The sequence below is a fragment of the Nematostella vectensis genome, chromosome 6, assembly GCF_932526225.1.
Source record: "Nematostella vectensis chromosome 6, jaNemVect1.1, whole genome shotgun sequence".
NCBI classification, from domain to species: Eukaryota; Metazoa; Cnidaria; class Anthozoa; order Actiniaria; family Edwardsiidae; genus Nematostella; species Nematostella vectensis.
The window spans coordinates 5184755-5212064 of NC_064039.1; the positions used below are offsets into that span (position 1 = coordinate 5184755).

At 39.0% G+C, this 27310-nt stretch overlaps 4 protein-coding genes across 7 annotated transcripts; 1 reads left to right on the top strand and 3 right to left on the bottom strand.

Annotated features, from left to right (window-relative positions):
* Positions 1-470: 470 nt before the first annotated feature.
* On the bottom strand, positions 471-2795 carry LOC5521519. The gene is made up of 3 exons (XM_001641264.3): positions 2423-2795; positions 693-871; positions 471-476 (listed from the first exon to the last, which is right to left on the bottom strand). Exons 1-3 carry the CDS (start codon positions 2793-2795, stop codon positions 471-473), a joined length of 558 nt encoding a protein of 185 aa, XP_001641314.3.
* A 370-nt stretch (positions 2796-3165) lies between these two features.
* Positions 3166-12389, bottom strand: LOC5521520 (major facilitator superfamily domain-containing protein 10). Its single transcript, XM_001641265.3, has 13 exons — positions 11708-12389; positions 11038-11134; positions 10376-10479; positions 9834-9992; positions 9544-9735; positions 9089-9185; positions 8449-8560; positions 7775-7830; positions 7237-7289; positions 6817-6907; positions 6521-6568; positions 5702-5791; positions 3166-5126 (listed from the first exon to the last, which is right to left on the bottom strand). Exons 1-13 carry the CDS (start codon positions 11942-11944, stop codon positions 4996-4998), a joined length of 1467 nt encoding a protein of 488 aa, XP_001641315.3. The 5' UTR covers positions 11945-12389; the 3' UTR covers positions 3166-4995.
* A 103-nt stretch (positions 12390-12492) lies between these two features.
* LOC5521410 (inositol polyphosphate-5-phosphatase A) lies at positions 12493-22903 on the top strand. 4 transcript variants are annotated; one of them, XR_007311920.1, is made up of 20 exons: positions 12493-12698; positions 13148-13189; positions 13288-13391; positions 13537-13627; positions 14345-14408; positions 16552-16583; positions 16675-16746; positions 16903-16955; positions 17207-17270; positions 17520-17575; positions 17675-17759; positions 17876-17971; positions 18341-18489; positions 18569-18619; positions 18710-18770; positions 18933-18995; positions 19236-19275; positions 19492-19546; positions 19939-21164; positions 21333-21608. XR_007311920.1 is itself a non-coding variant. In XM_048729036.1 (19 exons), the coding sequence occupies exons 1-18, from the start codon at positions 12636-12638 to the stop codon at positions 19518-19520; spliced, it is 1215 nt and encodes a 404-aa protein (XP_048584993.1). In that variant the 5' UTR covers positions 12493-12635; the 3' UTR covers positions 19521-19546; positions 21865-22903. The 4 variants fall into 4 exon arrangements, 1 of the variants encoding a protein (XP_048584993.1); XR_007311919.1 differs by having other exon boundaries at positions 19492-21164; XR_007311918.1 differs by lacking the exon at positions 19492-19546.
* A 1099-nt stretch (positions 22904-24002) lies between these two features.
* Positions 24003-25469, bottom strand: LOC5521521 (DELTA-alicitoxin-Pse2b). The gene has a single exon (XM_032366724.2). It carries the CDS (start codon positions 25438-25440, stop codon positions 24106-24108), a length of 1335 nt encoding a protein of 444 aa, XP_032222615.2. The 5' UTR covers positions 25441-25469; the 3' UTR covers positions 24003-24105.
* Positions 25470-27310: the final 1841 nt, after the last annotated feature.

Below are 27310 nucleotides of genomic sequence, written 5' to 3' on the forward strand. Positions count from 1 at the left end.
CCATTCCGTCCATAGACCAATCGGTGACGATTACAGACGGGGCGGAGCGGTTAATTCAGATTTAGAGGCACACGCTTGCTGAGAAATTGTTTATTCCTTTTAAGAATAACAAAACAAAGAGAATGATGGCCATAAAGGTCACTTGTTGTCGATGAGACGCTCCCTTATTACATTATGTTCTTTTTATGAATATAGAAAGTTTTTTCAAGAAATTCAAAATAACCATCCACAGTCGAAGTCAGATACTTAATAATAATAGATAATAACTTATTCCTCCGTTGAATTTATCGTTTCCATAATCAGTTTAATGGAGGAGGAAGTGTGAAAAGGAGTTGATGACGCTTGCTGGATACAAATTGCTTGTTACAAATGTTCAAATTTCAAGCACGACCTCTGTTCGTCCCTTCACATATTTTTCTTAGGAACGATTCTTAAATTTCAATAGATAAAAAAACAGTATTCCATATGGATCAATACTAGAGAACAAAATCAGAAGATCAGAATAACGCACATAGAAGATAGTCCACTATCACATCGGTGATGTGTGTACCGCTGGATGTCAGGGATTTTTAGAAGCAGAGAAGAACACCTCTGCTAATGACAGTCTGTCATTTTTCTTGCTATGGTACTAAGGTATGAGTCAGCATCTGCTTTCGCCACTTGATTCGTCTGTTTTGAAACCAAACCCTTACTTGGGTCTCACTCAATCTCAGCTGGCTGGCGAGAAACTTTCTTTGTGAGCCCACGATGTACTGACTTCCTGCAAACACTCGCTCCAGTACTTGCAGCTGCTGTGCGGAGAATACTGTCCGACCGCGCCTGGCACTAGATGAGCTATCAGTGACGTCACATGTCTCGTTTGGAGAGGCGTCTAGTAAAAATTACACGTTACACTGTGGGTATTCACTTTTTTAGGGAGGCCCAAAAAGGTTGATCACTAGGGATTTTTCTAATCCCTGTTTCCGTCTTGTAGTCAGGTTTGTGTATCTCTGGTATAATCGCCCATATTTAAAGGGAAAATATTATGACTGCCTATTTCGGCCCTCGCCAAGGGAAATTAAACTTTGCGTCCCGAAGTCTGAGACCTCGACCCGAGGGGGAGGGGGGACTCCCTATACCGAGATAACGGGGATGCGCGTAGTACCTTTTAGGGGTAAAAATCACGGGTTTGGTACCTTTCAGGGGGTTCGAGTTCAAGCGCTGGCATTTTTTGTGACACGGTTAGGGGTAAAACCCTAAAAGGTACCTTTCTGGTACCTTTTAGGGGTAAACGTGAAATTCCCTACAAGCATCCCCGTCATTATAATATGGGAGTCCCCCCCCCCCGGGACCTCGGCGCCCTGGGTACCATGTTAAGTATCGTTCGTTAATTGGCTATATTGTGCAATTTGATGAAAACGTATTTAAAATAGTGCTGATGGTCTTGTGAATAGACCGTTATAGATACTAAGAAGAGATGAAGAACTTCTGATGAAAGCAGCATTCCCAAACGCCGTGAACAAAACAATCAGTAATCAAAAAATAATTATTAATAAGTATTAGAAGATTTAAAATATTGAATATTTAAAATGAACGCAGAGACGCTATCATCCCTCGCTGAGTCAAAATGTTCCTCAGGCCCGTACCCAGGGGGAGGCGCAGGGGGTGCGAACGTACCCCCCCCCCCCCCCCCCCCCACAACGGCCGAAAGTCGTTGTACGTGGACTTTCTAGACGTGCCATTTGTATACAAAACTATAAATCATAATCTAGATCACTCTGGTACGTAGCCAAATCCGACAATAAAAAAATAACGTGGAGATACTGAAAAATCCTTTTTTGTTCTTTCGGAGATGGTTAGATTTTTATCAGATAACTCCTTCCCCCCCCCCTCCCCCCCGGAAAAATTAGGGCCAAATTTTCGGATTTAGCACCCCCCCCCCAAAAAAAAAAAAATAATAATAAAAAATCCTGGGTACGGGCCTGTTTTCTAAGAAACTGTAGTTATACGCCTAAGCCTCTTGCAGTGGCCATGCCGGGGTAGTCAATAGCAACACATTCTAGACCCGTCGACTGGAAAACCGCAACGCCTACTAAGGCAATAGATATTTAGCTAGAGCGGCGCAGACAAATGCAGAGAAGATATATCCGTAACAGAACAAAGAATAAAAGTTGTAGTAAAGTGATAATTGTAGGTGTATTCAAGTGGGGGTATAAACAAATACCATGTCACCGTGCTCGACCGCGCAAAACCTAATCAAAGAGAGCCAGACCAAGAGCTCCCTACTTCTTATCACGTGCACACAAATAATGGTGGTTTTGTTCAACTACGAACAAATACCAAAAATAAACCACTTTATTCGGATATAGGCTCCCACCGACCGAATAGAGCACAACTGGACCTCGCCTTACTCTTGGTACACCAATTGCATTTCACTAGTTACCTTGCATTCCAGGTGGCAAAAGGTTCTTACTGGCGTTTTCGATTTCCTTTACAGGGTAGTACGCTTGATTAGGACTGTCCTTTAGCTCTCGTGGCACCAAAAACGGTGTGTAGGGGTATGACGCGGATGCAACACACGCTGCGCAGCCACAGGAGCGCACCCGCAAACTATGCGGGCTCACGTGAGAGTTTGGCCCGCCGAAACTAGGGAATGTTTTTCCCCGAAATCGACCAGCGTTAGTTGGAGAGTCGGGAATGATCTTATGGTCATTAGACTTTGAAGTGGGGTTCTGGTACCCATTGAATGGACTTATTGCTTTCATATACGGAATAGACCACACTGAGGATGAAGCACTTCTTGTTTGCTCTGTCATCATTCTATCTGATTCAATCAGCACTGCGTATTCACTCTCCGTTACCTTGCCTATTATACCTCTCCCAAACTGGAGACGCGATAAAACTCATTTGCCATTGGTTGCTGGCGATCATCCCATCCTCCGCCCACTTTTGTAGGCGTTTCCATCAGACATTTGCTTAACAACGCTATGTTCATAGAGTAGCCACTCTTTCTATCTGATAAAACGCGCTTGTAAATTTTACTTGTATCCGTTATTCTACTCAGGTGCTCCGCTCTAGGATCGAGTTTCGCGCCAAATTGTCGGCATTTATGAATTAGACCTATAATAGGTTAACATGAGATATCATAATTAACATTTGCACAGAAATAAACATTCAGTCATAAGATCATTTCCTCTTCTTGCTTTTTTTATTTTTGATACTTACAATCATTTTTAGCAATGAAATGTTTTAGTAAAGAGAAAGGATATAGACTAATCAAATGCATTACAACTATTAATTAGTAGGAATTAGGCAATGAACTTAGAGATTACTAAAGTACTAATTGTTGTTTGAAATAATCCTATATGAAAGTTATCAGAAGACGCGCCTTCTAGGTGAGATGTTTGTTTTTATGTAGAAGATAACTTGCTGCATAATTTCCGTATAAACCTTTTTTCTTTTGATGATAAAAACCACTCTAAACTTTCGTACCTACTGTGATAATGCACTTATTTTGTGTGAGCTGATAAAAAAAAGCATTTCTATTGTGAACAGATAAAAACAGAATTTAAGGGTAGTTAAAGCAATCGAAAAGAACATTTTGTATATATATTTTCCAAGACAGCTTAAATCTGAAATGATTTAATGAGAACATGTAATGCGCGAATGATCTTTATTTACATTACGCTTCAACAAGCGCAACTTTCGTTTCCTAAACATCACGAAGAGTCTAACAACTCATCAAAGAATAAACACAAGCAAGGTGGTTGTTTAATTGTTCATTCATTTATCCAGCATTTGCAAGGAAGTTTCTAAGTGTAAGAAAAATTGTAGATGGTGATAACGCCCTTGTTCTACCATAACATTTGGAGGAAATTTTTTTATAACACAGTTAAACAAGTTTGAATACTTTTTAAGGGAAAAGTTGTAAGGCTTAAAACATAGGTACCTGTCGATCGTAACCAAGTGATGTCAATCAGCCTTGGGAATGTGATCGAGTCTTCTTTAAAAGAAGCATTATCAGCATCGAACAAAGCAACAGTTAGGCTATCATAATTGCTTTCCTAGCTTATCAGTGATAAGGCATTTTTAGTAGACAATTGATTAGAAGTCAGACTCAACGCAGTGTTTACTGCTTATCTGATTCTTCTTAGACACATCGGCCTTAAGGTATAAAATCACCTGTTGTACTTAAAGTAGGAACAACGAGTCGCTGTCTGTTTAGTGAAAAAAAATAATAAAACTAACTCATGTTGAAATTTAAAAAGTAGAAAAATGTGTTTTTTTGAAAATTTCCGACGTCATACGTACGAATTAAAATGTATCCCGATCAAGGCTTCTACAGACTAGAGGTTTGTTGAAATACATGAATTACCAGATAACTAGGTCATTATCATTTAGCATTTAAAGAACGGTGCGCTTATCTGCAAAACTAGTTTTCATTAAAAGTAATTGTTTATTTGACAGAATCTATGTAATATGTTATATAAGGAGTGAAGAAGCTACTGATAACGGCTACCATGAATGCCATACGCAAACCTGCGCTGTCTGTGTTGCTAGGTGATAAAAGAGGCCAGCTCGGCTAAGGACGGTGATGTCAGTCAGATAGTACGTTTCTTGCATTCTTATTTGGCATGCTTCACAAAACAAGCGCTAGCGCGCGTCGCAAAGTAAGCATGATATTGGCACATGACAAGAAAGAGATCATGGTTTTTTGCACATGACAATAGAAAAGTCTTGAAAAGTCTCTTGTTGGATCATTTAGGACTTCCCACAAATGATAACATCAACAATGTATTATGGCTAACAAAAGTACTCTGGGAAACGTTAAACATCGAACCTAAAATAAACCCTTAACGACCAAAAACCCCGTTCTTCTGCAAATTGGGCAATGGGGAAACGTCAATGAATAAATTGAAACATGTTCAGATGCTCAAAGATCAGCACTGGGTCAAAAAGTGAGAATAGTCCAGTAAACTACGTCCCTGAGTACAGTTACATCTGGTACGACCAGCATTAGTCCTTGCTTAATTTTCTGTCAGCCATCGTCGTGGTTGAGAGTGTGGTCTTGATCAGCAGAAAGAGGGGGAGTAGGAAGCAAGAGGCGCCACAGACGTAACTCCAAAACGCGCCTACACTCCAGTACACTGAAAACACGATAAGCACAAAATTATCACCCACACAGAATGGGTAAACGCTATAGAACACTAAAACACGAAACATCACCCACATCAGACAGAAAGATTTGATGTACATAGGGCTCATAGGCTACATAGGATTTGATGTACATAGAGCCCTAAAAGATGTACATAGGCCATTATTCTCTAACATTAGATGAAGTGATCGAGGGGTGCCCCCCCCCCCCCCCCCATCTTCCCCTGTTCAAAATCCAGGCCATAAGCCTGAAGTTCCTGTTTATAAAGTTCATGCTGTGAATGTTCTTGATCTTTTGTGTTTGAGCAGGGCTATGGCGGGCCCCGAAATATCGGTGGGGCAAAATACAGAAACATTAAGAAAACATAGGGGGGCACAGCCACATCCCCTACTGGTCATTTCCTTATATATTTTTTGTAATTTGCCCCACCCCCTGTTACGGCCCTGTCGAGTAAGGTTATGTATGATGTGATGCGTTTGCAGTACAAACACTTGAACAAGGCATATAATATGGTAATTTTTCAAGAAAGGGTTTAATCGACGAAATTGAGATCGGAAATCAACTCACCTGTACAGAATACAAAAGGTGCTATACCACGCGCCAAGGCTCCCAAAGAACGGAAAATTCCCATTACTCTGCCTTTTTGGTCTTCGCTACCTAATAAAAACAGACAATGTTGGAAAAATGGAAAAAAAAAATATTATTTTGCTTGTCCGAATGTGCTATTGGTTATCCAGGATTTTATCTAAAGGGAGACAATATCTTTGTGAGGAGAATTTGTGATTTAGCTCCATGCATTTCTTTTTAAATTACAGTCAAAATGGGACCAACAGCTTGCTACACCTATGGTATGTAGCAGGGCCGTAGCAGCTTCCTTAAAATATTGGTTAGACACAATACAGAGACACTGGGGAGGGAGGCACATGAAACTACTTGTCATTCCTTATAACTTTTTAGAAAAAGAACCAATCTATTTGGCCTTCTTTGCAAAGTAAAGCCTTGTCCACAGTCCAAAACATATAAGTATGGCAGTGTCCCAGCAATGCAACAGCATTTTTCAACATATGGCAGCAAAATGTAACATGGTGTACAATAAATTAAAAATATTTTTTTAACTTAAGCAGGCGGTGCATGCCATTTGTAAATAAAACTTTAAAGCATAAGCTATATCACTTATGTATGTAGCCAAATCCGACAATAAAAGTCCCGTGGAGACGGGGTGTCATAGGTCCATTTTTTTGTATTTTGCATCCCCCCCCCCCCCAAGAAAAATCCTGGGTACGGACAAAACATTGTTATTAACAATGCAGATGCAATTATTTGCATGGGGCTTTTGATGTATATGATAAGGCGGGCAAAGTACAACGTAACCATAATACTCCTTACCATATCGGGATATTAATGCAGTCAAACAGGGTACAACAACAGCAGAACCTACAAAACATAATGAGTGTGAAGATACAGGTTTGGCTGAGGGAGGGGGGGGGGGAGGGGGTGCAGTCATAGGTATCATATGGAAAAAGCAGAGTATTTGAAGATTCCTTAATAAGAAATTACCCACTTTTTGGCCTCCAAGGGGGGGTTGTATGCATCCTGGCCACCCCCCTGTGTATGGGCCTAAACCCATGATGGTTTATCAATCAGCCAAGGTATATAAGTGTGGTGAGTTGATCTGTGCTTACCATAAGAAAACAAAGTGAGACCAGCGTAGAGGATGAAGGTTGTTTTAGCCAAGCCTACCAGTATCATACCAGGAATTATGACTGCTATTCCCTTGAAGATAATCATTATATGTAAGCACAAGCAATAGACGAACCAAGTTAGGAACAGGGGATGTAAATTACGTCTTTCAAAAATTGGTGCAGCAATCACACTTTCGTTTACAATACGGCTGGAGGGGTGATATTGAGGGATTATTTCTATTTCGACATTGAAAACATTATGGTCATATATGAACAAGGAAAGCTGTTATTTTTTACTTTGTGTGTTGTTCAGCCCTGCAAACGCGCTTATTTCTTTTATTTGTTTCTTGCACGAAAGACAGCAAGATAAACACAGATGACAAATCATTGACAATTCTCAAGAACAAGTTATATACATACTTGCACTGCTGTCTTCTTCTCGGCGCCAGCAGGAAGACGTCTTACGTATCCTCCTGAGAAACAATGTAACAGGAGTATTAGACACCCTTGAGTCTACAGCGAATCTGAAGTTAATTTTGAGTTTGGGTGTAGTTGGGACTCTTAATCATGAGCAGCAAAAGCTGAAGGGACTTTTGCTGCAGATGACCTGTTGCAAAATTTCAGGACATTAAAATATAGATCCCTACTCCAAGTCTAACATAAACACAGCTTTTGAAGGTGCAACATTTCTATTATATTAGTGATCTATTAGCTAAACACGTTATTTTGCCATTTGCACAAAAAGTCAATGTAGACCCAAAGCCAAAGGGAAGTTGAAGGTTTGGTCAAAGCCCCTTATATGACTGCACAGTCCACTCAATGAGACAAAAAAAATGAGTATAATTGCCAGCTAGAATATAGATAAGAGAAAACACCCGCAGTCCCTGCCCTCAACATCGTAGCTGCAGGATTAGGGTGCAGTACCAGTAATATGTACAGTATAAACTTTGAAACATACCTTGTACAGTTGCCATGACACTTCCTACGTAAAAGAACATCATCCCTTGATTCATGCTGTACAAAAATCAAACTATTAATAGTTTGATGTATCTTTGGATGCATCAAATACTTAGCAATTTAAGGTAATTCCCTTGAAATAGTTCTACAACCCAGAATATTTTAAAACTTGGCATAAACAATATTGAAGTTAAGGGCTTTCAAAAAATGTAATAAAAAATGGGGGTAACCGACTTCGTTTTTCTGTCAAAGTGATTTTAAGTAAAAAAAGCATGCCTTTTGCTGTGTTTTCTTGTACAACTGTGGCGCGCGCGCACTTAATACCGGAAAATTCGAACAAACAGCACGTGCCACTATGCGCAGAAGGGGTGCGCAATGCAATTCAAGGGAATTACCTTAATTTAACATTTGCACTTTCAAATAAGACATAATAGAACTGTGTTACACATTCCTAAAACATGGAAATTGGATTGCTCACCAAAAGAAAAAAAAACTGTTGTAAATATCAGACAAAACTTTCAAGAGAGTGAAAAATAAAAAAATTTAAAAAGGACAAAAAAACAACATTTTCACATGAAAATACCCATGTCTACAGGATCTAATGCTTACATGGGACAGCACAAATAAAAGCCTGATAGTATGCTACTGTATGCTCCTGTATATAATATACAGTACCTGGTGTATTGAAAGTTCTTGTGAGTGAGAAACGTAAGGGTGAATTCCATGCCAGAGAAGAAAAACAGGAATAAGAAATACACTCTGCCAATGCCACGGACAGTTTGCAACTCTAAGAAGACAAAACAGAATCATAACCTCCTCTACAGGTATCTCTCTTTTAAAGAACAAAAGGAAAAGAGAAAAAATGCGAGATCACTGTCTCTGGCTTCCTCTGGAGCAAAAAAAGCAAAATGCGGGGGAGGGGTGACAGAAGTGGAAGGGAAGAGGGAGGAGAGAAAGATTCTAGCTATGACATTGTCATACCAAGGTTGATCACATTTGCTACACAACAACATTTTTTAGCTGTTGTTATGTGAGGTTGTTTTATACAAGGGATGATAGATGCTTGCCCTCCCAACCAACAAAATATTCTAGCTTTGACATTGTTATACCACAGGGTTAACTAAGGCTTGCCCCCCCTAAAAAATATTCAAACTACATCGCTTTCATTCCAGGGCTGTTGTAGCCAGCCGCCCACCCCCCCCCCCCCCCCCCCCCCCCCCACAAACACATACAATAATAATTAGCTATGAGTTTGTTATATCAGGGTTGACAAAAGCTTCCCTGTAACTATATATTCTAGCTACAGGCTTCTTACCTGCATCTGAGGACCCTTCCAAAGCACTGAACTTGAACAAAGACACTGGGTTTATGTACAAAAGGGACTTTTGACATTCATGTATCAGCGACTTTGCCTGGGAGGAAGGAAAAACATTGAGTTAAAAAAAAAATGCAAACCTTCCAGTTGGCTCAAAAACAATAAACAAAGAGTTTAAAAAATGATAACAAAGAGTTTGGCTGTTATTTTATTAAGTTGGAATTTCAATAGAGTCCTAGAGGGCCTATAGACGCATAAGAAATGGATCTAGGATTTTAGAAGGGGAAGTACTAGCAGATAAAACGAATCATGGAAGGTAAATTTGTGGAGCACCCATTAATTTTCATTTTTATATGTATATCAGTCTAAAGGGGGAGACTACCCCCTTCCTAGACAACCCCTTGGATCTATCCCTGACACTAGTATGTTTAAAAATCCACAAATCCTTGCCTCACCCTTTTCTCTGTAGGTAGAGTCTCTTTAAAAAATAAGAAAACAATCACAATATCCACAGCAGACAGGACTATAGCAAACAGGGCAGGGAGTTGGTAGAATGGTTCAGAGCTCCCTGAAGATTTACTAGCAAACACAGCACCTATCATTGGCCCAACAATGAAGCCGATAGAGTATGCCACGCCTACCAAGGCCTGCAAGAGAGGTATAAAATGCACTTTTCAATGTTTAAACATTAACCTTGTAATTAATAAATAAAATATATTATCAGATCAGGGATGGACTTTTTTACCATTCCTTTGCTTCTTGTTTTTGATGAGGTTACATCAGTGACAGCAGCTGTACAAATAGTTACATTGCCTTTACAAAGGCCACCAATGACTCTTGCTATAACAAAAATTGTAAAGTTTTTGGAGACAGCCCAAATGACATATGAGAAGAGGACACCAATCTGAAGAAAAAAATTATGTATAAGTACTGATATCTTAGAGACTAAGATCTACATATTAAACTACTAAAATAATAATAATAAACTTTGTTAATGTCTTTATAATTGGGACAGACAATTGGACAGAAGATTTGAAATTCTTTCTTTAGATAATGCAGTGCGTGTACATCATGTTTGCTCCTAATAAAAAAGCTAGTATTACTAGACTAAACTAAGAAAAACCTCAGACGAAAAACGTCCCCATAATAGGCTGCGTTGCAGACGGATATAATATTGAAAGTTTATTTCTGGCTGTGACCCAGAAATAAAAAAATATACATCCTGTAATGCATTATTCTGTAAATATTGTGAGATTTTTATTATTTTTAGGGAGAACACCTACTGACCATTGACAGCAAAAGAGTGATCCGCCTTCCAAACAAATCAGAAGCTGCACCAATCAGAGGACAGCATATGAACTGCAGCAAGGAGAACAGTGACCCCACAACTCCTACAGACACAACCAGAAACATTTAGACCATGCAATCAGGGGGGTAGATTAATAAAAACATGGGGGGTAGCAAGGGGTGGGGCACATGCCCTCCCCTCCCCTCCCAATATTTTATAAAACAAATTTTAAGGAGGGGCATTGTAGTGCCCCCGAATATTTTCGTGATTCTGTATTGTGCCCCCCTCCCCTCCAATATTCTGAGGCCTGCTAGCTCTGCAAAAGAGAGAGGATTGCCTCCTGTAAACACAACCAGAAACATTTAGACCAATCAGGAGGTAAAAGATGAACTAAAAAGGGAGAACATTGAACCTTATCTTCTGTAGACACAAACAGTAACAGTTAGGCATATCAGAGGGTGAAAGATAAATGATTTAAAGAAAACATTGAGCCTCCTGGTGCCAAAGCAAGAACAGCTTGATTACAATCTCTAATTAGATCTGAGATATGCAACTTCCTGACTAGAGTCAGTCAGATGCTGATATCAAGAAAAGTATAGAATGCCCCCTCCTCCCCCTGCTAAAGCTCTAATGCTTCAACCAGATTATTTTTTGGACATACCTCCAAATAGGACAGCATTGAATCGGCCAACATCTGGCATTCCCATCATTGCTTTGAAGCTGTTCACTTGTTCCATCAAAAAATTGTAGAGAGAGTCCTGCAAAATAATATAAGACTTTGAATATATAGACTTTATAAGCAAATTCATTGCTAAAAGGCTAACCTGATTATCAGGCCTTTTAGGAAGGGAAAACTGAGCAAGCACATGCAGGGGGCAGAAAGAGTGTTAGATATGGGGTTGAAAGGGACTTGGGAAAAGATTGCCACATTGTGTAGTTTTCCTTTCTCAATCCCATTATTGTGTGTGCTCTCCAACCCCCATCCACCCCTAAATAGCACGGCCGATCATGAACAAGGCTTTCTTGCTCTCTTAGATTCCATCTTAAATGGTATATTATAAAAAGGAATAAAAAACCTATATGGATACATATCAAAATGTCTTGTTTTCAACCTTTTCATAGAAACATAGTCTAATAACTTTCAGATTCATAAAAAAAGCAAAAAGAACTCGATTTCTATGAAATTATAGTAACATATAAATGGATGCATCAACCAAAGAATATCATAAGTAAGTTAACTACTTAATAACTATGAAATAACAGTTTTTTTTTAACATCTTAACTTAATTGACATTAACTTACTTTGTTAATTTTTAATTGAAATTACTTACATCATTATGTCGGCCGTATAACTCCAAGAGTGAAGGTAAGAGCGGTAAAATTACAGTGAAAGCCAATAAGTCTATCACTAGCGAGGCAAATATCGTAAAGAGAGCACGGTTTTCTTCTTGTCTTTGCACCGGCTTTTCATCCGCGGGGTTTTCGTCGACGAAATTCTCACCACTTGAGGCATGATTTATAGAATCAAAATCCCTGACCTTAACTTCTCGGTTTTTGTTTCTATCCATTACGTGTTGTGACTTTGGTAGACGACCGGCTGGTAAATGCAAATCCCTCACCGCTCTAACCAATATTTTGATTTTCACAGATCTGTTGTTCTGAGACGTGAACACTGGATGAACTCACTCGGTCGCCGCGAGCAAATACCGGAAACAATCACCTAGCAGCGTGATGACAGCTTAAGTTGTGTAGATAACGCATTTGGGGGTATTCCTTCCGTGTGTTTTCCATACAAATGTCTACAGATCAAATGAACAGTCTGTTTTCACACTTAAACTGGACGTTCACTTGAGTGAAACTTGTCGAGCAAAGCGGAAGTGACGTATGTAAAACAGGTATCCTTTAACAGAACAGGAAGTGGAAATGACACGCACACAGAAACGAAAACGTCCGTCACATCTAAACCCCAGTGCCGCCCTTCTATCTTCATTAGCCCATCAATTAACGTGATCTTTGGCGTCATATAGGTTTTGTTACCTTATTTCAAATATTTTCATATTCTCGATTTTATTTTCCTTCTGCATTTTTGCGTATCACCGCTGTACGCCACTACTCCTTTATTCCCATAATGCATGCTGGGCGCTTTCCCGCTACAAACACAACCGTTTCCGTCGGAGTAAGATAAGATTGGTCTGAAAAGACAACCTTCCCTTCCATTTAACCCAGAATGCCACCCCGATTGCCATAAACAAACCCGCCATGGACGAGACTAACGTACCTATGCTACTCATTACGGCCAACGTCGGGTCTCTCTTCGAAGACGTAAGTACGGCAAGTGAAACCAGATTCTGAATGGAACATCCGGTAGTTTTTAAAACTCTGTCTTTCGGGAAGCTAGCTTCCTCCGTGCACAAGCTATGCAAAACATCTCAGCGCTATCGCTTTACCATTGGCATTACCGCTTACATGCCAAGATCATTGAGTATTGCTATAAATTGATCGGACCGATTCTGTATGATTGTTTACATTTCCCGGTTGGTATGTTTTGAAATCCCATGTATGCGTTTGTGTGTTTAATTCTTTGAAAAAAGCTTCGATCCCTACTGCTACATCAAGGCTACGTGTTATTATTATACGGTACTTGCAAACGCACCTGAATTGTAAGACGATGCACCGAATATTTAATTTGTATATCTCGGAGTCTAGTCCGTGCATATGTTAGTTGTGCTATGCTATTTTTGACTTGGTTGTTTTACTATTTGTTTAAACAGCGCGAAAATAAAGAAAAAATATGGGTTGAGAAGATTTTAGAGGTAAGAATGTGACATTTTAAAAATCTCTTAATAATTAAAATCTTTCGGTCCTTATAATTGAATTGGAAATGTACATTTGATTTTTTGTTCTGTTGAAGACTTTTGAAAAATTCGATCCATCGTTCGTTGCTCTACATTTTCAAGAATGTGGTGGAAAAGTTGCCGCCGAGGCAGCTTTCGAGAGTGTTGAAGATTTTACACGGTAGGTATCCATAATTCTCCCACCATACTACTAGATATGGATATTACAGTACTGACTGATTAGCATTTTCGATTCACAATCTGTATTGGAAATTTGCCTACTGTGTTTTTCATTTTCTAAATGTAAAATTCATTTTGCCTTTTAGTGCTTTACTCAAAAACGAAAAAATTTGCCTGAGATTCGATCGACGTTTCGCCTGGATCGACCAAGATTTTCAAAAAGCTGAAAAATTCACAGTAAGTTCAAAACGTTTTTGTTTATAAATCGTTTGTCAATAAGATTGACAACCGGGCAATCGAAAATTTCACTCAATGTTTTCTCAATCTCAAACTACGCAAGACACCCATAGAATAAAACCTAACTAAATTCGGATTAAGGTCTTCTTCAAAGATATAAAGTTTTTCTTAAAAGCTTCAAATAATCCTCTCATGCAATTAAAATCCTCTCTCGTTTGTCTCATGGCCTAGATGAAATCTTCTATTACTTAGTTACTAAAATATGGCACTTTAACTCCACGTGTTAAAAACATACAGCATTAATTTCCTTGTAAAGTGATGTAAAAGGATTTTTGTTTTTGGTTTGTGTACATATTTTTGTGTGAAAACAATGCCAGTATTTTATCACTTTCAGAAAACCACTAGAAAAAGTAAATGTCGATTGAGTCAGTGAGGTAGCCTTGTTAACTGAAATAGGGGACAAAGAGATCACATGACCTATTTTGCCTATTGGGGGCGATCTTTAGAGTGATCTCTTATCGCAAGTAAACTTTATTGTTTCATTTTACAAACAGTCAATATAAGGGAATTGGGAATTTAATATTTTTTTTAGTGATAATGTTAAAAAATATTTTAATTGCTTTTTAGCCACATTTTTGTGATTGTATTTACCAAATATCCTCCTTTTTTATTCACAGCATTATTCCTCTTTTTTAATTTCCTTCATCATTTTCCCAGGCCTTAGGTTGTATTTATTTTATCAAGAAATCTCTAAAGAACATCTTGGTGTGGAATCATCAAGGTAAGTATATCAATTTAATCTGCCATCTCACATGGCTCTAAGGTTAAATTGTTGATTTCCCTGGATCAGAAAGGAGATAGGTATAAGTTGAATATCAGAGGTCTTACACAATTCTCTTAGCAGGAAATAACATTTTATTGGTGGTAGACAAAGCTGGCCTTTCTTATAAATTTTTCTAAAGAATAGACGATTGTCAATCAATCAATTATTTTATTTGGCCCCTTTTATCATCATTTACTTCACATGCAGTAAGTCATCATATAATGCAAAGCATTTTAGACTTTGCCCCCCCCCCCCCCCTCCAAATCCATTGGCCAGAACTTTATCCCTTTCGCTCCTGGGTACTTTTGAGCAAAATTGTGAGAAAAATAGACTGAAAACAGACCCCCCCCTCTATTTCAAGTCCAACACTACCAGTTAAGCTAAGCTACCGCATACCCAAGACGGTATGCCTTGAAGTTTCCAACAATGCACTGCAGTGCCTTTTCTTTCTACTGACGGCACTGCTACAGCCTGTTGCTTACAACAGTTTTGCTTGTAATTTGCTTAAAAATTACAGCTTTTTCACATCTGGAGAGTGCCTTAGGACATCATAAAGTCTATTTGGGCATAATGCTGTGCTTATGGATGTTTGCACCCTGAGGTTGATTCAATGTTGAGTGAATGGCCTCATACTCCCCAATGTGGGCCATCTTTGCTACCCAACCTTAATCAAAAATTGTTTTCAGGCTTATTCTGGGTTCCTTGGACCTGGAAATGTTTTGTTTGGCTTCGGGGCAAAGAGACAAAAAAGAAAAAAATTCTTATGATTATGGGGTAGGAGATTGCCCGTCTATCTGTCAAGGTGTTTCCAAGACTCCCATGATGCAGTGCAGGCATGCAAAATAGGCTAAACATGGTGACTCGCTTCTAATGCATGAGTCAACGAAAACCCCGACCCCCCACCCCACCCCGGAACAAGGTGGGGATTAGACAAAACCCTTGGTCAAATCTCATTTAAAGTCACCACCCCTGGGAACACAGTCCAATAGTGAATCTTTACCAAATGCCCCACCCTGGGGACACAGTCCAATAGCAAATCTTTACCAAATGCCCCACCCTGGGGACACAGTCCAATAGCCAATCTTTACTAAATGCCCCACCCTGGGGACAGGGTTTTCAGTAGCTGGCACATCTTGGTTAACCTGAAAATAAGAATACAATGTCTTGTAGAACAAAAGTTAGATGGGCATTTTTGAACATATCAAGTAGTTTTGTCATGTTTTTTTTTTATCGCGGAGAAACCACCGAGGAATGACACCAAAATCGGTCACAAAAACGAAAAATATTTATCACAGATTGTAAATCAAGACTGTTTTGAAGTTATTTAATGCTTCTCAAGCAAGGATGGCTTATATTTTACTCTGATAATTTGAATAACAAAAGCTACTAACCTTTGACTTGTTGTTCAACCATGAAGAACGCACATGAGGGACGAGATTTCATTCTGGTTGCCGCTGACCTTCACTCGCAGTCTCAGGCCAAATCCCCACCCATGCCCAACCCCACTGGCAAGTTAAATTGCAAAACGCTTCCAGTGCCCCACCCCCTCGGGAATAATTTCACAACAAATCCCCTACTAATCCCCACCTCGTACCGGGGTGGGGGGGGGGGGGTCGGGTTTTCGTTGACTCATGCATAATGGAGGTTCTAGCATTGATTATTGTGACTAATTGCTGTAAAATGGGACCTGACGGAGCGAAATAATGGTATCTATTTGTGACTTGATCTGTGTTTGCTTGTCTCTATTTGTAGTTCAGAATTTTGTGTCTTTTTTGGTAAGAAATGTTTCTGAGTTAGAGCATTTGTTTTCGAATTGGTCAGAAATCAAGGTTGATATTTTGACAATAGAGTCAATTCTATAACATTGCTTGGATGCGCTTTTGAAGGTCGTATATGCCTTGGAGGAATCCATGAGTATCCGGGTCTGGTGATGTTTAGTTTGCATTTATGACGTTTTGGAGTTGGGCCTATATTTTACAGGGCTTAATAGTAAAGACTTATGATGGGAGATAAAAAACTCCACTGATAGGATTTAACTGTATTGTTTTATGTGTTTTTTTTTTATCAGCATTATTTTTATTCTTTATTTTTTTCCCAATAGAATCACAATTTGTTTCTACAAAGGTTGAGGAGGTAGGAACTATCTTTTGAAAACGTTTGCTCAAGCTTTCATCAGCAATCTGTTAATTTGTTTTCCATGTTTGGCTCACTTATTACTGTATAGATTAAGGTTGGCGATCTGTCTGATGTGTCATGTGTCCAAAAGTTAAAGTTTCCTAGGGAATTTTTCCCTCAGGTATGTGTAGATTACTTTTAAATGTTTTTAAAAAAAGATGAAAAAACAACAATAGTACATTCACTAAGCAAATTCTTGGCTCAATAACAGGTTTTAAATAATTTTTAAAAACATTTTGTACTAGTATTTTTAAGCAAGCCTTGTTATTCCTGACAGTTGAAGTGGTCTAGAAAAGGCTTCATGAGAACAAGATGGAAAATAAATAACTGGTAAGCACAATATGTCCATTTGTTGGATAAGTTAGAAAAATATCTCTTTATCCCCCTTTGTAAATGTTGTCCTATCTCAAAATCCCAGCAAGTATGCTTTTTAGTTTGTTATCTAATTATCACGTAATACCCTTAAAAACTCAATTAAGAACTTCATCATTATCTTGGACTTTATTATCTATTAAATCACTCTTCATTTGGTTAATTTTCTAAATATATTTCATTTGTTTTAAATTCATTATTTTTTGCAGCATATTTGACCTGTTGAATATCCATTTATTTCATGATGCTTCAAATCTAGAAGCTATGCAAATGGTAAGGAATTTTCATTGACATGTATGTCATTCCCTAACTTCATAATAGATAAAACAGTAAAAGTCTAGATTACATTTTAGCAACTAATTGTGCCAATTTTTGCGATTTTGCTACTATCTTGCTATCACTTACTAATTCTCAGCCAATCAAAACTTAGTATTCATAACAGCCAACCAAGGGAATTTTACTAAATAGTATTATCTTGTATTATCTTTCCTCTGATGAATTGACCATGTTTTATGAATTTAGTCTCCTTCAGACTACAGTCAGGCTAGACACAGAGCATTAAAACACATCCTTGAAAGGTATGACAGTCGTCTCTCCTGGGACCCTCTCAGAATTTGTGTGATGTTTTATTTGATTTTTTTAAATTTTAATATTTTGTCTTCCATTTGTCTTGTTAGGCTTGAGAATGACTCACTACCAAAAGCCCCTTGTATTCTTTTTGGAGATTTTAATTTTAGACTTGATACAAAGGCTGTTGTAGAGGTGGGTACTTGTCTGTCTTGCCTTTCTTTCTGTTTATTCGCATCCACTCATATATCTATCTGTTGATCTTTATTTTTGTCCATCTGCCTGTCTGTCTGATGATTGCCGTTCTTCAGTCACTTTGCGCTGGTCTGCAGTCACAATACATACGAAAGGATGGGGAAAGCATTCCATCCAAAGTCTTGTTCAGAGACAAGAAAATTTCAGACAAGGTACATTGATTCCTTATAAATACTGCGGTGTTTCAGTTTATTTGGCCCTATTTTTATATACAGTTACTGTGCTGCAATGTATTTAAGAATTTTGGGGAAAAGAAATTTTGAGAATGTGTACAGGGACCATTTTAGAGTATAGAGTAGCTTTTGGTCTCAAGACTAATGTTTGTTTGTATTATTGTAAAAGAAGAAACTATACTATGGTATTTTTGTCCATATCATCAGTCTATATTTATGTTCTTTAGTTTCACTTTCAGTTTATTTTTTTGTCACTAAAAGTATACAAGAAGGCCCGTATGTAAATAACTATAAGAACTAAACTGTATGTTATGTGTTAATCTTGATCATTTCTTTCAAATCTCACAGGTTGTCTTAGCTGTAGAGACTAAGAAATTTGTAGTTCATGATCAAAGTTACTTCCATTCTGAAGATGGGAAAAGATTCCAAAAGTATAACAGAGAATTTGAAGAGTTTCAAAACAAGTTATATGAATTCAACATTTCATTCCCACCAAGGTATGCATTGCTAATAAGGCATATTCTTTCTCTGTCTGAATAGGTTAGCTATTGCTGACTTGCTTTTCTTGTTCAACAGTTATCCTTTTAGTGATGATATCAAAGAGGGGATGCTGTACAATAATTCAAGGTACAAGATGAGTGTTTATCTATTTTCTATTTCTGTTGTATTTCCAACATTTGTATTGCTTGAGAATTAAATGCTCATGTCTCCTTAAAGGTGCCCATCCTGGTGCGATCGAGTCTTCCTTTCCCATTCTGCAAGGAAGATGGTAATACAGGTTAGTTTGAGAGTGTGTAAATGCCAAACATGGTCTAATTCCTTAATATTTAGCTCAGTATTTTGCCTTATTTTGCAGTCATAGGTCTTATACATGCAGATGGTGCTCAGATAAGAGGCTTGGTTTAGGTTAGTTGATTGATTGTATTTAATTCCTGTTTAGGATGTGGACCACTCTGTGACGTATGATATGATCGGGAGAAAAGTCTGCATGGGGGATCACAAGGTGAGAGAGCAACATTAGCTAGAACATTAGCTTTTAGCTCAGTGATGGGATTGGTTTGATTCCTTAGGATCTTTTCAGAGTGTAAATACCTGGTCCCCAAAATTTGGGACTGTAAACCACTTGTCTCCTAAAAAAAACTTGCACTAGGAGCACCCAACTTTCCTCAATTATGTCGATAAAATATCTCCTTACTACTCACACTCGATTGATGTATATTATTAATATATGCATTATTTTCAGCCAGTATATTTACATTTCTATTTGGATTCCTTGAGAGAAGGTAAGTTATAATACTTGACTGCTCCTTTACACTGCCATTAATTACATTCCTCTTTAATTGTTGTTACTGTGTTGTTATTTGTTTGTTGTTACTATAATCTGAAATGCTGTGCTGGATCATGTCTGCCATCAAATTCCTTTCTTTTAATAGACAGTAATTTATCGTTGAAATCCCTGTGTTAATGCAGTTTTTTGTAAATTATTAACTTATTTCCAGTGCTGTCAGTAACTCAGGAGCTGAAGTAATGTGTAGTTGTGCTGCTTTTTGATAGGTTAGTTATTTTGACATGGTTAATTAATGTTTCAATCAAAAGCATAATGACGATAATAATGCAATTTCTATGTCAATTTTCAAATAACATCCTATTTTCAACTGGCTTTGTTTTAACAATCTTTGTTTTTTTTTGTGAGAAGATAACTCTATATATTTTAGTACTATGATAACATTACTGTTCAAGTCAATAAGATAAGCGATAAATTGCAGGAAAACCCTTGGAATTTAATTGATTGACAGTATTGTCAGTCTTGTCCGCACCCTCCCTCCCTGGGGCTTGACATTGATAGCTGCATTAACTGTTCATGTGCCCAATCAAACAATAAGATAAGGCACGGCAGAAGCGTGACGTATCAATCGGACCTTAATTTTATCCTGTTGCCGTTACAGAGATGTGTTCAAATGGGGTTGACACCGAATTTGTTGAGTACCTGACATGCGTCTGAGAAAAACAGCTCCGCCCTGAGGCCGATAGTAACAATAATACATCGAGAATAGAGAATGCAACAAAAGGGAGGCAATACTGCGACCATTCTCAGGCTGCTAGGTCACATGACATGGTGACGTTGTTTACGTCAAAGTGGTGTAGAGCATCTCTAGATATACAGTGGAACCCGAATTCGAGTTAGCGGTGCTAACTCAAACTGACTTCATGTTCCTTAAAGACTAATTTTCAGTCACTCCTACTCGAATAACTCGAACTCGCTACCTATGTAGATGATAGAGAAAACACGTAAACAACATGTAACAAGAGGAAACAGAAACCCTCTCTAAAAAACTTTCTCAAATGCTTCTCGAAAGCATAAGTGCATCTAAAAGTAAGAATTTTTATCAGAAAGTTGTGAAAAGTGTGGTATTGTACACTAATGGCTAACACTTCTGTGAAGGATAAGTCCAAGCCCCATATTATTTATGAATCATATCTAACGCAAATGAACCGAATTGGTTGTTTCATTTGAATCGAATACGCTTTATGAGTAATATGAAGGTTGAACTTCACTCAAAGCTGGATTTACATGCAGCGATATGTCGGGCCGATTGTCGGTTAGATTATTTGCAACTTGCAATTTTTCGAGCCGATTGTCGGCTAGATTATTTGAAACTTGCGATATGTCGGGCCGATTGTCAGCTAGATCATTTGCAACTCGCGATTTGTGGGGGCGATTGTCAGCTAGATCATTTGCAACTCGCGATTTGTGGGGGCGATTATTGTCTAGATCATTTGCAACTTGCGATATGTCGGGCCGATTGTCTGCTAGATCATTTGCAACTTGCGATTCGTCGAGCCGATTATTGTCTAGATTGTTTGCAACTTGCGATATCTCGGGCCAATTGTCGGCCAGATCATTTGCAACTTGCGATGTGTCGGGCCGATTGTCGGCCAGATCATTTGCAACTTGCGATGTGTCGGGCCGATTGTCGGCCAGATCATTTGCAACTTGCGATGTGTCGGGCCGATTGTCGGCTAGATCATTTGCAACTTGCGATATGTCGAGCCGATTATTGGCTAGATTATTTCCAACTTGCGATATATCGAGCCGATTGTCGGCTAGATTATTTGCAACTTGCGATATGTCGGGACGATTGTCGGCTAGATTATTTGCAACTTGCGATATGTCGGACCGATTGTCGGCCAGATCATTTGCAACTTGCGATATGTCGAGCCGATTGTCGGCTAGATTATTTGCAACTTGCGATATGTCGAGCCGATTGTCGGCTAGATTATTTGCAACTTGCGATATGTCGGGACGATTGTCGGCTAGATCATTTGCAACTTGCGATAGGGGAATAGGAAGTGCTCTTATTTCCCGGAAAAAAAATAGCATAGATTAGCAAATATATATATATATGGAAATACAGAGATACGGGTATTTCTATGTATATTCTATATGAGTATATTGATATGATTATTATGATATTTTAGAAATAAATACGAATTGGCAAGACTGTATTTCTGCCATAGCAAATTAAGACTAAAATTGACGGATTCCTATATTAAATTGCTATTTATATATCATGTCGCAAACTGCGATTTATTGTAAATAAAAGACAGTACTCTAGGACTTTTGTCATTATTATTATTATTATTATCTTATTATTACTCTGCCAGACATTCAGGATTTACTAGAGCCGCTTGAGAACGCGATATCGAATGTGCTCATTCCCGCAATCACTGACCATAGGTGCAGTCCGCTTGAGAGAGACGTTCTTGCACTACCCGTCCGTCTAGGGGGATTAAGCATGACAAATCCATCTCTTGAAGCAGATATAGAGCTATCATCTTCTGTTAAAGCTACCGCCCCACTTGTCCAACAGATAGTAGTTCAAAGTCATCAGTTGCCTGAAGATTCTGTTGTGAAGTCACTACAGCAAGCTGTAAAAAGCGAGAGGGCTGAGGTACTTAAGGAGAGAGCAGATGGCATTAGGGACGAAGCTCCGCGGAACATCCACCGCGCACTAGATCTTGCCGCAGAAAAGGGATCTTCAGTGTGGCTTACATATCCCCACTACTTGCGTGTGCGGGGACAAGTTCACAGTAGATCATGCGATGATCTGTAAGCAAGGAGGATTCATTTCCCAGCGCCATAACGAATTAAGGGATCTGGAAGCGGATCTTCTTGATATGGTCTGCAATGATGTAAAGATCGAGCCTGTCCTGCAAGATATCACAGGGGAACAACTCGGAAGAAGATCTAATACTGCCCCAGATGCAAGACTAGATATATACGCGCGGGGTTTCTGGGAACCACAAAGAGCAGCGTTCTTTGATGTCAGGGTCTGTCACCCTAATGCTGGCTCTTATAGGGAACTACACCAGATTTATCGCAATCGTGAGAACGAGAAGAAAAGATTATACTCGCGAAGAGTTCTCGAAGTTGAACAAGGAACCTTTACGCCTTTAGTATTTACAAGCACTGGTGGCATGGGTAAAGAATGTCTGCGTTTTCACAGTCGCCTCGCCGAGCTGCTATCTGTTAAGAAGGGAGAACGATATAGTGACACTATAAGCTGGATAACGGCCAGAGTCTCCTTCGCCCTTCTCCCTTTCTGCGCTTGTCTGCCTCAGAGGGTCAAGAGCAGATTCGATTTGAAGAACATTGACTTTAAAATTGCCAACTCTGAAAGCTCGGGTTGAATAAGATTAATGTACTTTTTAGTTTTCTCGATATTTTAACACTCCATACTTTAAGAATTAGTTTTTTACTTTTAAATTATTTTTACACATTGTTATCATTATTATTGAATTCATCAGTGTTTAACCAAAACTTTTTAATGTCAAAAAATGTGATTGTAGAGAATTGTACATAGATAATTAGATTTTATAATTATTGTTAATAAAGATTTATTATTATTATTGTTGTTGTTGTTATTATTATTATTATTATTATTATTATTATTATTATTATTATTATTATTATTATTATTATTATTATTATTATTATTATTATACGCGCAATAATTGAACATTCGGCAATCTCTTGCTGTACAGGCGTCTTTTTCTCTCTACTCTTAGTGCTCGTTTTTTCTATCATTTTGGAATGGGAATGGTTGGTAGAGAATCTTCAGAATGGCATTCGAGTTATTATGCTACAGGTAGCAGAATGGGTGGAATGGCCCTCATTCCATTTCGGAATGGGAACGCGGGATAAACGAACGCGCGTTTTTTTTTTCTATTCTGATCATTTTCATTCCGGAATCACGAGTACAAAAACGCGCCCTAGCGGAATTGTCAACAGTTTACTTCCGGGTGGCAGAAGGAAACCTCAACCGACAAGAGACAAAAGAATGCAAAAGAATCTATTGGATTCCGTGCTATTTCACAGGCCATCCGCTATTTCACAGACACATCCTCAGAAACAATTTTGAAATATTTTTTGCGTTTTCCGTTAAAAAATCGTCGGGGATTGTTGCGCAATCGACCGGAAGTAAACTGGTGACATTGCTGCTTTTAACACAGAGCGGATTCAGAGGTGATTACGAAAGGGACCTTCCCCTTTTCCAATTCTTTCCCAATAAAAAAATGGCTGTAGAGTTACCTTAGAAAAAATAAAATGAAAAACAAGAAGGCTGTGTGGCGTCGACGAACTCAGCGTTTGCAAGAAAGACATTTCGTCAGAGGATTTGCGGGAGCTGCAATTCCCGTAGAAATTTGAAAAAGGTCCTGAGTCCTACAATCGAATACAGCTCAATTAGACTCCTCACCTCTTGTAAGCTGCCATTTGGGTTCCCTTTTTTACCCGAACAAGTCTTAGCCAGATTTTCAGCCGGGGTTGTTTTTGTGGAACGTAGGACCTAGGCCCCGACTGGAAATCAGCCTAAACAAGTCAGCATATAGGTTCAAAGCTGGATCTGCCATGTCAATACGGTTTATTGGAACGTTAAAAACTCCACGCAGTCGATTATCTAGTAAAGGTTTTTAGGCGGAAAATTTTCTATGTTTTTCATGGCTCGTAGTTTGTCGGCTATAGATTTATTGGTCTCTTACATACAATAACTCCCTTATGCTCCTGTTAAAAAATAGATACATGCGATTATATACCACTTGCGACACCTTTTTCACTCTTTTGGCCACACCTTGGTGAACTGTGCTGGGTACTCACAGCCACAAGTCGTTGGCAAAGGATTCCCCCCTCTACAACCCCACCGAGTTGCCCTTTCACTACGCCAAGCGTACGGCACGACTTTGACGCTGCCGTCAGTCCTCGCCTCTCGTTTGTGCTCTATACAGCTAGGTCCGTGACACGAACACTCGGCTGGGACGACTCTATAGTGGCAATCACCATCATCCATACAGCCCTGACTTCTTAATTGACACTCGTATGAGGGTCGGTCATCCGAACTCCAGGTAGATCTAACGTATCTCTGCATAATATAGCCATTGATAACAATTTGAGAACACTCAAACATCAAAACTCCTTTGAAATAATCCTCAAGGTTCTTAGCCCTGGCGTAGTTTGGGGTGCCGAAAAATTTGATTTTGAGCAGTTCCCAAATTTCTACCATTGTGTAGGATATGGGTACCACCTCCCAATATCCAGCGTCGAGAAATGTTCTGATTTTGTCATCCGTGGGTGTAAAAAGAAGATTGATTCTAGAATCTAGTGTCCCTCCCCTGATGACTACTCTGCTACTTATGGCCATCTTGTTCACCCTCGCGGTATCTTCGGCTGTTACACCCCGACAATCTTTAATATCTAGCTCATCTACCGTGGTCTTAGCGAGTTCGGCTAGCTTAATGCATGATTTAATTCTAAAATCATTTTGCGAGAAACTCTGTGAGGCCTTTCCAAATGAGTAATGGCGCACGCTTGCGCCAAACGTGACCGACTTGATGAAATGGGTTCCGCGTGTCTTTAAGAAACGCAAGTACTTCTCAAAGAAAACATATCTGTTGTTATTACTGTAAACCCGAGGAAGACTCTGAAAATCATTCATGAAACCACTTGAAAAACTAAAATCACTTAAACAGTCTGCAGATATGCCTCTGGATAACCTTTCTGCCGTCATCTCGATACTGTAACCTGTCAGTGATTCGGTGGTTTTGGCGCTGATGTCGCCCGCGACCGCGTCCAGGGATGCCTTCAGGACCTGGTCAGCGGCCAGCTCCTCGTCGACAGCAGTTGTTCTGGCCAGCGTCGTATATACCTCCTTAGTGGACCGGAAGTAGATCGTTTCCTTAGTCGATGTATCCCTATTGCTCTCCCTGATGCAGCTCTCGGGAATGTAGTCAGAGTTGTATAAACCCTCCAGTGGGATCTCTGTCATCATATCTGTTTCTGGGAGGTAGAGGCTGTGTCCGAGGAGCCCATTTTCGTCGTTAGATCTCGGCGGTCTCGCGACGGCCGCGTGAAACAGAAGCAGGAAAGACAATCGTATCATCCCACTACCCATCGGGAGAGGCGCAGTGTCAGCCAGTCTACAAGCTGGGAAAATAAGACAATGGGTGAAGATTATTTTTTGTGAAAACTTCCACTAGACGGACACGGATATACCTTCGGATTGGTTCGCTGTAATGTTAATGCCGTGTCCGCGTTAAGTAATGCGATTTTAAAAGAAAACTGTGTCGTAATATTAGCAGGTGTTGAAGGACAAGATTTTCACCTGTTTTGACACTCAAACATACTGTGATCATAGGCCAATTTAATTTGCTATAAAATATATATTTATATGATCACCTTTTTGATCAATTGATTTATTCAAGATAGTTGCCAAAAATATCAAATTTATTAAAGGAACATTGAGAAAATCAGATCAAATCAGATAGGAGAAATGTTATATCATTATATCAAGAACAGGGATTATGGAAAATTAATTGAATAAAAGATTGAAGGATTCATTTAAAACGTCATTAATTTTAATCAGCGACATCATTACTTTTAATCAACAAAAACCCAAAAAGATTTCGAAATCAGTAAATGTGAAATGTAAAACAATAACTCTAAATACCCTTCCATCCCTCCGTATACCTATCTTCAGTTGCCTTTTACTGCAGTATTACTATCGATATGACGTATTCCAGTCCTATTATTTCGTGATAAAAACGACGATTTCGTGATAATTGTTCTCATGTCTTCACCAAGGCCATTATAATGAAGAAGGAGGGCTGTTTTGGAAATAGATGATCGAGGCTAAAAATGGAAAGTACTGCACAGAACTGTAGATAGATTTGTATAACCTTTCGAAATCCAGACAGGGGTCGACTCACATCCACGACCTTGGGGTCCCTGAGTCATAATCACCCACCAACCCCCCCTGGTGGGTAGTATGTACAACCTCTCTATTACCTTCACACCCCCCCCTCCCACTTCAGAATGTCCCCCACACCCCTAATATTTACAGTATGCCCCCCCCCCGCTGTTGTCTGTAGCCCCCCACAAATATCCATACCATCCTTGTTGAACTTATTCTCCTTGAATTTTTTGTTTACAAGATACGGAAGAGCATTCTGTGGGAGCTAGACATATATATGACGTATGATAAAAAAAATCATTAGTTCCTTAAAACAAAAAGAAGATAATGTAAACGCATCGCATTGTACTAAGAAGCCGAGACAGATGCTTCCTTGTTCTTTACCACTACCTTGAGTGAGGACGGATGAAGAAGACTGCGCAGGGCTTTTTTAGGTGCGTATTTTGTTTAGCTGGGTGTATTGGCGTTGGTAGTAAATCCAGTTCTTGTCCTTACAACATAATTTAGTAAATAGTTGGGTTCCTATCTAGGAATTTGAAGCTTTCGAAGCCTGCTACCTGTGACTCGGTGAACAACACCATATTTCTATTTTCTTCAGGTCCTTCTTTAGGGTACTGCCTTCAATGAAGACGAAGTCCTTTTATGTAATGTCCCATCTTTCTCATCTTGGTAGTTTATTTTTTATGGCATACACCTTTTTTTTATAAGACCCTTATTTATGGGGAACACACAGCCTGAGATTTCACCAAATGTTAGGAAAATGTTTGCTCAAATAGTGCCGACAAGAAAAAAATGCCTAAGAAATGAGAACAACCCAGCCCCAACTAAAAATTGTACTTTCTTATAAATAAGAGTGTCATGGTTAACACGTCTGCGCAAACAAATTTTCATATTTTTTCTTGGTTGTGTTTCCATTTATTATTTTATCGGGTTGTGGATGCTATTTGGCGGATTATATGGATTTTCTGAAACAAAAACCTACACACATCACAGATGAGTCTAAGCGGATCGAACCCTTCTAGTAACACATAGTACGCTTCGGTAATTGAAAATTACCGAAGCATTTAATTCC

Excerpts from the sequence above, each read along its gene's own strand:
- LOC5521519 (XM_001641264.3), bottom strand. The coding sequence starts at position 2,795 with ATGACAGAGCAAACAAGAAGTGCTTCATCCTCAGTGTGGTCTATTCCG. Across the intron at positions 872-2,422 it reads TTTGCCACCTGGAATGCAAG|ACGCCTCTCCAAACGAGACA; the intron begins GTAACTAGTGAA and ends AATTTTTACTAG.
- LOC5521410 (XM_048729036.1), top strand. The coding sequence starts at position 12,636 with ATGGACGAGACTAACGTACCTATGCTACTCATTACGGCCAACGTCGGG. Across the intron at positions 13,392-13,536 it reads AGTGTTGAAGATTTTACACG|TGCTTTACTCAAAAACGAAA; the intron begins GTAGGTATCCAT and ends TTTGCCTTTTAG. Across the intron at positions 18,490-18,568 it reads AACATTTCATTCCCACCAAG|TTATCCTTTTAGTGATGATA; the intron begins GTATGCATTGCT and ends CTTGTTCAACAG.
- LOC5521521 (XM_032366724.2), bottom strand. The coding sequence starts at position 25,440 with ATGGGTAGTGGGATGATACGATTGTCTTTCCTGCTTCTGTTTCACGCG.
- LOC5521520 (XM_001641265.3), bottom strand. The coding sequence starts at position 11,944 with ATGGATAGAAACAAAAACCGAGAAGTTAAGGTCAGGGATTTTGATTCT. Across the intron at positions 10,480-11,037 it reads CAATGCTGTCCTATTTGGAG|GAGTTGTGGGGTCACTGTTC; the intron begins GTATGTCCAAAA and ends TTGTGTCTGTAG. Across the intron at positions 6,569-6,816 it reads TCTCACTTTGTTTTCTTATG|GTTCTGCTGTTGTTGTACCC; the intron begins GTAAGCACAGAT and ends TATGTTTTGTAG.